This window comes from Balaenoptera musculus, chromosome 6, assembly GCF_009873245.2.
Source record: "Balaenoptera musculus isolate JJ_BM4_2016_0621 chromosome 6, mBalMus1.pri.v3, whole genome shotgun sequence".
Taxonomy (NCBI): Eukaryota; Metazoa; Chordata; class Mammalia; order Artiodactyla; family Balaenopteridae; genus Balaenoptera; species Balaenoptera musculus.
The window spans coordinates 65,436,097-65,448,302 of NC_045790.1; the positions used below are offsets into that span (position 1 = coordinate 65,436,097).

At 43.7% G+C, this 12,206-nt stretch overlaps 1 protein-coding gene across 1 annotated transcript; it reads right to left on the reverse strand.

Moving 5' to 3' along the window:
* Positions 1–4,814: 4,814 nt before the first annotated feature.
* TMEM252 (transmembrane protein 252) lies at positions 4,815–10,835 on the reverse strand. Its single transcript, XM_036854082.1, has 2 exons — positions 10,483–10,835; positions 4,815–7,307 (listed from the first exon to the last, which is right to left on the reverse strand). The coding sequence occupies exons 1-2, from the start codon at positions 10,758–10,760 to the stop codon at positions 7,070–7,072; spliced, it is 516 nt and encodes a 171-aa protein (XP_036709977.1). The 5' UTR covers positions 10,761–10,835; the 3' UTR covers positions 4,815–7,069.
* Positions 10,836–12,206: the final 1,371 nt, after the last annotated feature.

Consider the following 12,206-nt stretch of genomic DNA (forward strand, 5'->3'; position numbering starts at 1 on the left):
GCGTCAGAAGAAACGAACATGGCATCTAATCTTTCATCACAAGTGTCTTCATTTCGAAATAATAGTAGGGTGGCTTTGAGCTGAGTTTCTAAGGAACTAGTTATGAAGTTTATCAGCAATGGAATACAACTTGCCTTGTGGCTTTGGTTCTCATCATCTTTTTTTTTAATTAATTAATTAATTTATTTATGGCTGTGTTGGGTCTTCGTTTCTGTGCAAGGTCTTTCTTCTAGTTGTGGCAAGCGGGGGCCACTCCTCATCGCGGTGCGCGGGCCTCTCACCATCGCGACCTCTCTTGTTGCGGAGCACAGGCTCAGTAATTGTGGCTCACGGGCCCAGTTGCTCCGCGGCACGCGGGATCCTCCCAGACCAAGGCCCGAACCCGCGTCCCCCGCACCGGCAGACAGATTCCCAACCACTGCGCCACCAGGGAAGCCCCTGGTTCTCATCATCTTTAAAGTGGAGGTCCATGGGACTTCCCTGGTGGCGCAGTGGTTAAGAATCTGCCTGCCAGTGCGGATTCAAGCCCTGTCCGGGAAGATCCCACGTACTGCGGAGCAACTAAACCCGTGCGCCACAACTACTAAGCCCGTGTGCCACAACTACTGAAGCCCACACACCTAGAGCCCGTGCTCTGCAACAAGAGAAGCCACCGCAATGAGAAGCCTGCACACCACAACAAAGAGTAGCCCCCTCTCGCCGCAACTAGAGAAAGCCTGCACTCAGTAACGAAGACCCAACCCAGCCAAAAATAAATAAACAAATTTATTTAAAAAAGAAAGAAAGAAAGAAAAAAAAAAGTGGAGGTTGATGACAGCACAACTAGATACACTCAGGCTTAGACAGCTAAGTCTATTTTTCAATATTTTTTCTCAAGTTGCTGAACTTTTCATCATGTCGAACTTTGAAGTTCAAATGTAAATTAATCCTTTTAAAATCTTGTTTCTTTATTTCAGTATGGAGTCATGTGTGTCCAGCAACACAAATATAATTCGTTCATTCATTCAGCAAACACCAGTTGAACAACTACTCTATGCAGAGTCCTGGGTTTTTTTGGTGCAGCAAACGGATGCATAAAATATTATTCCTGCTCCTGTGAGTTTGTAGTTTGGGAACAGGAGGCTATGGCAAACATGCACAACGAATCAGGTAGACGTGATGGTTACAGCAGCGGCACAAGCAACCGGCTGTGGGAATACACAGAGAGACTGACTCAGAGATGAAAGGCACTAGCACCTAAGGGATTTCCCAAAGAGTGGAGTTTCCTGGGCCTGGTAACCATTTATATAATTTCACCACGGGTGAATGTAGCAAGAGCAAAGACTAGAAGTGGAGGGGTAGGATGGCTGGAGAAGAGGCTTGCTTTGGGTCCAGTGAGAGTTTGGCTTGCATGAGTGGGGCTGAAGCAGACACAATGTTGCAAATATCAGAGGAAGCAAATTCTTGGGCCCAGCTACGGAAAGAAGCAGCTGCACAGCCACCTATTTTTACGGAGCTTTTTCTCAGCGAGGTTGCAAAAGGGAAGGAAGGTCCTCTAGTGGCTCAGGACACAGCCTGCCTCTGGAACCTGCTTCAGATCACACTGCCAAGGTATGAATTCTGCTTTACATAAAATTCCGGCTTCTCTTGCTGAGCTATACATGCACATCCTCTTGCCCTACCCTCAGGAGAAGTGAAAGACTGGAAGTCACCCTTCTGCACGTAATGTTCTTTGGTTCTTAAAGACAGAGCTTCAGCCACCAGTCTCTCTTAGGAGTAGGTGACTGGAGAGGTCCACGAATGTTGTGGGGACCACAGGAGAGAATCGTGGAAGGGACTGTGGATAGGGTACGGCAGCTGTCAGGCCACTCCTGTGATCGGCTAGGATTGAGGTGTCCACTCACTGCACCACGTGCTTCCAGAGCAATGACAAGCACCAGTGTATATAATGCAGTGATTCCCAGAGAGGGCAGTGCCACTACCCTCCCAGGGAGTGTTGGGAAATGTGTGTGTATGTGTGCCAGGGAGGCGCTTACTGGGAGGGGACCTAGCATGTGAAATATGCCGCTGTGTGAGCCAGTCCCCTAGATCAAAATGTTGTGTTGCCTCATCTATGATTCTTGAGTTTATTGACTGACCTTGGAAATGGATAGACAGCCATTACTAAAATGAGATCCTTTATCAATCTTACTGATCCAAGGTGCAGCCTACATCTACCGTATTCTTGGCGCAAATAGTGCTGCGTGACATTGCAGGCTGAAGGGCTTGCACAGGACATGAAGGCTTTCTGCACAGGAAGCTTCAGATTGATGACCAATCCCATGGTGGCACAATGGGCTGACAGTTGGCCACACTGAGCCAGTGTTCTCTGCAGGTAATACAGGCAATGACAGGGTTAATGGCATGTTGACTTCTGATTGGCCAGCGTGGCCAGTGTAAGGCACAGGATTTACCTCGGCAACATGTCCATCAGCCGTGGCCTGTAGCCGGTGTGGGGAATTTGAAATGCACCTGCGGGAACTGGTAGTGATATAACAGGTGACTCCATTTTATTGCTTGATTACCCACCGGCTACTCGCCAAACACGTGGACCCTGATATCCCAGACACCTGCGTTGAAGAGATTTCCATTCCTGAGTGGTGAAAGGGCTGAGAAATCACGCGCCTTTGGAAATGAGGTAACTCCCAGTAAATCAGTCTTTGGCCCTTCAGAAGTTACAAACAGCAAGAGATTATCAGAGGCGGCAGAGCTTAGCGGAATGCCTGCTCCACTCCGACCAGCTGGAGACGTCATCAGTGGATGGTTCCTGCGGCTGACGACCCACTTGGTATGCGCATCAGCCTAAGTTGTCATGTCATGGAGCATAGAATATGGTGAAGGGATGCGGTATAAACCCATGTCTTTATCATCTTCCCATGTCTTTTAGCACCTAGTATGTGCCTTACAAAATAGGTGGACTGGGGAGATACCTCACCAAAGACAGTGTGCTTAAGTAGAATCTTAAAGGATGGATAGGAGTGTGAGTTTTTGAGTGGAGGGGCCAAAACTATACACTCTACATTTCAGATGTGCAAAAGATGCAGCACAGTGTATTCTATAACTGACCTTGTCATGCTTATCTTCTGGGGGGTGGAGGTGGCTCCTTAGACGTGATAAGATTAAAACACTGGAGAGTCATCACCTCTGAGAATTTCCCTTCCCTTGTTGACACATGAGCCCCCCCCAACCCCGCCGTTCACATTTCAGAGGAGGTAACGGTAAAGACTGCACTTTCTCATAGTCTAAGTGCCCTGCCTGCCATTCACAGAATCATGGTTCTCAATTCATCACCATTAATTTTATCATAAACTTCAGGAGGAAGAGGGGATACAACGTCTGCTTCCCCTGAGTGAATCTTCCAGGGGTGGCCAATGAATTCTCATTAATCACAACAGGACACTTTTTTTTTTTTTACTTTTCATTTTATATTGTATAGCCAATTAACAATGTCGTGATAGTTTCAGGTGCACAGCAAAGCGACTCCACCATACATATACATGTATCCATTCTCCCCCAGACTCCCCTCCCATCCAGGCTGCCACATAACATTGAGCAGAGTTCCCTGTGCTATATAGTAAGTCTTTGTTGGTTATCCTTTTTAAATATAGCAGTGTGTACATGTCAATCCCAAACTCCCTAACTATCCCTCCCCTCCACCCTTCCCCCCTGGTAACTATAACTTTATTCTCTAAGTCTGTGAGTCCGTTTCTTTTTGTAAATATGTTCATTTGTATCACTTCTTTTTAGATTCCGCATGTAAACGATATCATACGATACTTCTCTTTCTCTGTCAGACTTACTTCACTCAGTATGACATCTCTAGGTCCATCCATGTTGCTGCAAATGGCATTATTTCATTCTTTTTTATGGCCGAGTAATATTTGATTGTATATATGTACCACTTCTTCTTTATCCATTCCTTTGTCGATGGACAATTAGGTGGCTTCCATGTCTTGGCTGTTGTAAACAGTGCTGCAGTGAACGTTGGGGTGCATGTATCCTTTCGCACCATGTTTTTCTCTGGATATATGCCCAAGAGTGGGATTGCAGGGTCATATGGTAGTTCTATTTTTAATTTTTTAAGGAACCTCCATACTGTTCTCCATAGTGGCTGTACCAATTTACATTCCCACCAACAGTGTAAGAGGGTTCCCTTTTCTCCACACCCTCTCCAGCATTTATCGTTTGTGGATTTTCTGATGATGGCCATTTTGACTTGTGTGAGGTGATATCTCATTGTAGTTTTGATTTACATTTCTCTAATCCTTAGCGATGTTGAACACCTTTTCATGTGCCTCTTGGCCATCCATATGTCTTCCTTGGAAAAATGTCTATTTAGGTCTTCTCCCCATTTTTTGACTGGGTTGTTTGTTTTGATGATATTAAGCCACATGAGCTGTTTGTAGATTTTGGAGACTAATCCCTTGTCGGTCACATCATTTGCCAGTATTTTCTCCCAATCTGTGGGCAACAGGACTCTTTTGTCTGACTCGCCCAGTGGGTTTTAATTGGTAGGCCTCTCAAAGGCAGGATTTGTTGTGGGTAATAACCATGTTTCTGATGCTTGCTTCAGAGTACATTTGTTTTTAAAAGAAAAAAAAAAGGCAATAAATGCCTATGAGTTGTATTTCTTTATGAAAGGCACATGGCTCATTTTCTGACTCAGTAGTTGATGTTCAATGATGTTAGGCTTTGCAAAAAGATTAACTCATCTGGTTGCTGTGTTCCACATGGAGAATAAAATTTTGACTTACGCTCTATTGATTTTTTTTCTGATACAAAACAGCAAAAAAGGGGAAAGTTTAAGTACAAAATTTATTGCAGGAAAGAGATTAAAACAAATTTCTTATGTAAACCAAAATTACATTTGTCTCACATGACTACCAGTAGTTGGAAAAACCATCTATTACAAATTCAAACTCTGGACGATAGCCCAGTTATAGAGCTTGTTCAGGTCAGTGAATGTGCTCAGACCCCGAAGAAAATTTCAGCATAACCATCTCAGTAGAGGGATAGAAAGAGATGACAAGAGAGAAATAATAAATTGCCTTGCTAATAAATGACCGCCTTCCTGTTGGACAACCATGAGTGAGTGACCTTCATGTCCAGTTATGTTCTTGATGTCAAGGATTCAAATCACAGATGCCCAAAGTCCTGCTTTGTGTAAAGGAACCAGGATTTCCTTTTTTGGCTTCCTGTGTATTTGTCAGGACATGCTTCATCTGAGCACTCAGCAATAACAGGGAAGAGGAGGCTACGGAGGCCCCATCCCATCTCTACAACCCTTATCCTCTTGAAAGCTCTCCATCCTTCCCACCGCTGTCCAAAGCCCTCCTGTGCCCGTTCACCAAGGCTGTCTGTTATCATTAGGAACCATCTTTCATCATCAGTATAAGAATCAGATGAAAGGAAATTACACCAGGAGGTGAGGGCCAAGCTCCTAGGCAGAAAACCGAGGGCTTATTTACATTTTAAAAGAGAAGCCAGACTGTTAACCCTAAAGCAACCTTTGCTGCCTCTCTTTAAGATAATGCTGCAACCCTGGGGCTCCACTTCCTGTTAGGGCCAACTTCCTCAAGTGGGAGACAAGTCCAAACTGTTTCCTGGGAGGAGGAAGTAGGACAGGATTAACACAACCTAGCACAAAAGTGTGAAGTCAATATGTCTTCCCATGCCCCTCTAGGAACCTTTCTTCACCCTCCTGGAAATAACTGTATGTTGTTGGAAAGGTTTCTTAACTTCTCAAAGTCTCGATTTATGCATCTGTAAAATGGGAATAACCATAGCACTTATCTCTGAAGGCTATAATGAGGGCTAAATAAAAAGCGTAAAAAGTTCGTAACAGTTCCTGCGATATAAAAGGCATTCCCCGATTGTTAGATATTAATCCCAACATAAAGTCCTCACTTGATCGGGGAGGAAACTGAGGCCCAGAGAGATGAAGGTTCTTGCTCAAGCTCTAAAGCATCAGGCTGCATCTCCTCCCACCATTCTGCCACCTGATTTGTCCTCTTGTATTAAAACTTATAATAAGATATAGTGAAGCTGAAGAGGAATCACTGGGCTTTAAAATAAATGTCCTAAGTCTAAAAAGTGCCTGGATCTGTATCTTGAGACACAAAGAATTTTCTGTTAATGATTAAGATACTACAATATAGTCTTCCTTTCTTTCAAATCCTAGAGATTTACAGGGGGGTTCACTGAAATATATGTGTATTTTAAAACTTTTCAAGATTTATGTCCAGTTCTGTATTAATACAACCTATGGCTAGTACAGATTCTTTTTTTCCTGAATCTTGTGTATTATGAATTTTTAAGTATTCTCTTTACTCAGCTTGAGTCTCTAAGAAATCTTATCATATACGCTTGTACAACCATCCCGTTCTTAAAAATACTCATTTAAGATTTTGTACTTGAACCATTTTGAAAGCAAATATTGAAGTCACTTTCCTTTCACATAGAAATAAAGTACACATACTTAAAATAAAGTCATTCAAAATAACATTCATGGGTTCCAGAGGCAAATCTCTTACAGTGTGAATTCCTGTGTCACTCTGGTAATATAGTAAATGAGGATAACTTCAAAGCCAGCCAGCAGAACCCACAATTTAAACGATAGTGACCCTTCATTGCCAGCATGCTTTCCCTTTGTGATTATTGGTAATGCAGTGCATGAAGGCACGTGGTGTCCAAGCAGCACCTGTTCCTCCCTTTTGGGGGTCTAGGTGATGGGAGAGGAGTTGAGAGAGAGCAGAAAAGCTCTCTGTGGAGCAGAGCTCTCACAACACTTTTGCAGTCCAAAAGTTCACCTGGGTTGGGATCCTTTGAAACATTTGCCTGGTGCCGACCACACCCTTCCGGGGCTCCACTCTGCCCTTGCAGGCCAAGCACATGTGCAGAATTGCACTGCTGTCACACGCAGCATCCCCTCTGCAAACTCTCATGTGGGATCACTGATGTGGCTTTTCCTCCCACAGTCCCTGCCTGCGTTTATTATTAGCAGCTGCATCCCATGAGGGTGCGTCATGAGGGCTGGAGAGCTTCCCCTGCTTCAGCACTCTTGGTTTTGCCTTTGAGCATCCTGCAGTGGCGTTGCTGCCTCCACCGTGTCTGCTACAGACTCGTCATAGGATGGTGGGGCCTCTGGGTGGGCATCGCCTTCATCCGCAAATTCGAGGCCCATCTCTGTATACGGAGGTGGAGGAACACCCGAGCTCTCTTGCTCTGCAGGACAGGCTTGCTTTTCAGCATCAAGACTCTCTTCATAAGCAGGAGGGTAAAAATCTGGCCTGGGGGACAAAATGCCACAAACATACATGTGTTATTTAAGTGGTTCATGCCAAAGAGGCATATGTCTGCCTCTCTCAGATCACATTGTGTGAAGTTAAACTGTTAAGAAACATTGATTTTGAAACAGATGTTCTTCTTCCCTGGCATCACCAGTTTTTTAAAAATGTGCTGCTCTTCCAGCAAAACCCTCTTTATCAGCCGTTGGATGTGTGCCTCTATACTCATATTTTTCCCATTGGGTTATTCCAAACTATTCCCTCTCTCTTACTCGTTGGAACCAGGGACTTTCAGTGTGAGATCCTTATCAGGGGTAGGGGACATGGGGGCCTTGACTGTGGAGCATCTCTCTATCCAGTTATTTAGTTCATTCACGTCTTTGTCCCCATTCACACACATCATCTTCTACTCGATTGCACTCACTGTCTCAGATCCTCACAACCAACAAAATGGTGAATGAAAACCAGCTCCATGAAGATTCCTGAACTCTAGCAGATGCTTCTCTCTTTCCTATCACTCTTTCAATCAGCTAGTCCGCCCCTCCTCCCGCCGCCATACTTATTTCTCAAACTATTTCAACGGACAACTTTATGTAGATTTCAGTAGTGGCCCTTTCCATGCCAACAGGCCAATGGCTAAAGGAGCCATTCATGCCAGAGCTCATGTACTCATTAGTAATCTTGCCCAGTGTTGCTAATTGCTAAATCCTCTGGCTTCTCCGTCGTGAATGGGATTGGGGGTGGCGTGGAGGTGAAGAAGAGAGAGGGTGAGCTTGATTTAGTCGTGTATTTATAGAGTGAATCGTTCCACTGCCTACAGGGAGTGTGTGTGGTATGTAACCACAACAGAACGGGGACTGCCATTTGTAGCCACAGCTCCATTCCAACGTTACCAGGCCCAAAACCAAAGAGCTGAAGGAGCTATCTACTGTACAGCATACATCTCAGCCTTCACTCAGAATAGCCAAGGCTGTGCCATGGGGCACATGTGTAAAGGCACTGAAGACAGAAAGTTGAGCTGTTCCCTGGAGTGATTTGAGAGGCTCCAGGATGACTGCTGCCTGCCCCCATGTCCCATCCACTTCTCCCAACCCCCAGCCCCCCCACACTGCTTCACATTCACAGGGTCCTGAATTCCACCATTGCAGACCCCTTGGGGTACCCATTTAGAATGCAAATACTTCTGAGAAACGTAACTTACCATTTACTGACTTACTAGCCATTCTGAGTGGGCTGGGCATCTATTAGATGCAGCAGAAAGAGGCAGTAAAAGGGAGGTGTCGTGATACCATAGTTTAAAGTATTTCAGCACAGACAGTACAATATTATGCATGTGTTAGTAAATTCAGCTACATCCTAAAGGCAATCAGTTACTCTTATCAGGAATTCACACTCTGGAGGCAATCATCTAACATTTATACCAAAAAAAAAAAAAGAAAGAAAACCATCACTCTAGAAGCATCTTCTACAATCACTTCAGTTATCTTTAATTTTTTATCAAACCCAGAGACCTTGCAGTTAGTATAATAAACATTGGAAATGGGTTTTGGTCATTGTAATTAGTATCTTATTAATTAGCATAATCATGTCAAAAATCAACTGTCATGGATAAAAATCACTTATATTCAAGGTACATGGAGTAGCTAAAATATTGTTTGGCCAAAAAGTTCGTTCGGGGTTTTCCATAAGATGTTACAGAAAAACCTGAACAAACTTTTTGGCCGGCCCAATATCTTAGATGAAGAGAACAAAAGAATTTATGGAGTCTTGCAGACTGTACCTTAAGGATGATGCCTGAGGTTTTATCCCTAAATGATTCTGTGTTCAGCCAAAAATTAGGAGATTTTTGGTTGTCCGATACTTACCATAAGGTTAACTGAAATTTTTTTATTGTGGTAAAGTACATATAACATAAAATTTACCACTTTAGCAATTTTAAGTGTACAGTTCAATGGTATTAAATACACTCACATTGTTTTGCAGCCATCACCATTATCCATCTTCAGAACTTTTTCATCATTCCAGACTGAAACTCTGTACTCATTAAACAGTAACTCTCCATTCCCGCCTCCCCCGGCACCTGGTAACCACTGCTGTACATTCTGTCTATGAATCTGACTGCTCTAGGTACCTCATATAAGTGGAATCATATAATATTTGTCTTTTGGGCTTATTTCTGGCCTATTTCACTTAGCGTAATGTCTTCAAGTTTCTTTCATGTTATAGCTGCATCAGTATTTCCTTTCTTTTTAAGGACGAATAATATTCCATCTTTTGTACGTACCATATTTTGTTTATCCATTCATCCACTGATGGATCTATGGGTTGTTTCCACCTTTTGGCTATTGTGAAGAATGCTGCTATGAACATTGGTGTACAAATATCTGTTCAAGTCCCTGCTTTCAATGATTTTGTCTATATACCCAGAAGTGAAATTGCTAGATCAAGTGGTAATTCTATATTTAATGTTTTGAGGATCCTCCATACCACAGAGCAGCTGCACTATTTTGTATTCCCACCAGCAGTGCACAGGTTTTCCAGTTTTTCTACATCCTTGCTAACCTTGTTGTTTTCTGCTTATTTGATAATAGCCATCCTAATGGGTATGAGGTAGTAAGGTTAACCAATTATTACCTCTGGAATATGAGTGCCTTGTCTCAGGGAAATCTTTCATGCAATGTGTGATCAGAACACCTAAGAGTACAGAAAGCTGGGACTTCACTGAGTTCCTGAAGAGATTATAGAGCTGATTTTATGCTTGCTTGCTCATTTGTTGTGTGACAGAATTTGGTCTGGGACTTGCTTTCCTTACAACCTGGTAGCCAGGTTATGAGGAATAACTAACCATCACCTGCCTCTAAGGACAGCTCCCATGATACAACAAAAGAAAATGAGTTTGGCCTCTTAAATTGGCTTTGGTGGGTTTTTCAGTGGTGATGGGAGAAGGGTGGTTATTCTCTGGCATAAATTCCCTCTACTTCATAGTTTTCCCCAGAGGCAGCACCATTCTTCCTAATGTCTAATCCCAGAGTAATTCCCTGACAATAAAGCTTCAGTTGTAGACACATAGCCCCATGGGATGTGTAAGTTGCTCCCCAGTGGATTAGAAGTCATTGACCTTTTCCAGAACTCAGCCCCACCTCCGTGCTCCCCAGTCCTCTGGCTTCTCAGCACGTACCTGTCCACTGTGGCCAGGGGCAGGGCCCCCTGAGCACCGTACTGTCTGAACACACGGCTGAACACCCCTTTGCTTTCACTGGCCTGGTGGTAGGTGCTCCAGAAAATTCCACTCAGGAGGATCACAAACCCCAGAGGCAGAAGCAGATAGGCCAGGATCAGGTTCCCCTGGCAGTTGAACAGGGAGCCTGAGGAAATGAAGAAGGCCCCCAGGCAGATCATCAGGAAGCCCGTCAGGAGGGCAAAGGCACAGAGAACTAGACAGGTTCTGTTCTGCATCCCTGCTCCTTTGGAACCCAGCTCCCTGACCCTGCCACTCCCCTGCTTCCCCTGCTCAGAGAGAATGCTCTCATTAGCCAGCTCTCAGCTTTATATGCTCTGGGACCAACTGGCCTTTGGACAATTAAATGAAGCAGGCACTTAGAAGCTATTCATTAACCATTGAAAGTAACTGTAATATCCTTGGATGATTAACCTAAAAACACAGCATTGTGTACTGCAGGAAGGAGTGGCATAGCTCTCTTGCTCTTCTGAGCTGAATGGGACCCTAGGCTGACCCCAGTTATCTGAGGGAAGGTCTCCCTTCCTTTGATTAAAAAGGTCTCTTGATTCCCATCGCAGGTGATTCCAAACTAATGCTAGAGAAATTAGCATTCCTTGCTGAACTCTTTTCTTTGTGGTTTGGCAGGGAGTCCTTTCCTAATTGCTTCTTCCTTTTTCTGTCCTAAAAAGATAATTTTTAAGGCTTTTACCATATTTGTCTTGCTTCTCTCAGTGAATCTCCCTTTATTGCCCTCACATTATAATGTTGGAAAGATTCCAAGAAAAAAGCCCCGGGGGTGAACTCCCTGATTCAAAGAGGAGTGTCAGCAGGAGGGGGAAGAAAGTGCTATCAAGAAGGATTGTAATTGACAGATCTTCAGGAATGTGAGGGGATTTCGGAGGATGGTTGTAAATGGCAATCATCTGGTGACTTCTGCTCTGAGTCTGATTTTGTATCTTTCCCATTGTCGGGGCCCGAATGTTGAAATAATCCTAGGGTCATTTCTTGTTCATACATAGGTGTTAGATAAATTTTTTTGCTTATTTGCTCAACCACTGGCCACCATACTTGGCTCAGTAGAAGTATTTAAACCAGATCTCACCGTTCCTGCTCTCAAAAAGGCCACAGGTATTTGATAAAAGAGCATTCCCTAAACATGTGTAGCATGTTTCCACCTCCATGAAAAACAAATACGTATGAGAAGTGCTGCCTGTTCAATCCTTACCCTCCCCCCAACATATCTTAGGGTTTCACAGAGTGCACTAAAATATTGAAGGCTCTGAAAAGTCCTACAATTTTTTCCCTCACAAAATACATATTAAATGAAATTTGTTTTGGTAGATGCTGCTAAAAATTTTTCCCTGTCCTCTCCTCTGAACCATTGCTCTATGTAGCACTGCCTTAAAAAATCTTTCCAGAACCAGCCTTCTGTTTTCTGTTTGGAATTCGTTTCTTCCATCTTGTCTGTCTTTGGTTTAGACACCCTACTCCAGAGCAGGTTCATGCCCTGATTCCTTCCTTTTTTATTTGATGCTTTGACACGTCCCTGCCAAAAGTCTCCTCCCAGAGGGACTCTGGATCACTTTTGTCCAGAAAGGTTATCTTCAGTTCCTCTTTGATACTCCACTACTCCACTACTGCATTACTATTCTTTTCCATTTACTATCCCAATGGAAAAAGCA

Bases quoted from the DNA above. Each gene is read 5' to 3' on its own strand.
- TMEM252 (XM_036854082.1), bottom strand. From the start codon at position 10,760: ATGCAGAACAGAACCTGTCTAGTTCTCTGTGCCTTTGCCCTCCTGACG. The intron at 7,308-10,482 runs GTACGTGCTGAG...TTTGTCCCCCAG, and splicing joins CCCCTGGCCACAGTGGACAG to GCCAGATTTTTACCCTCCTG.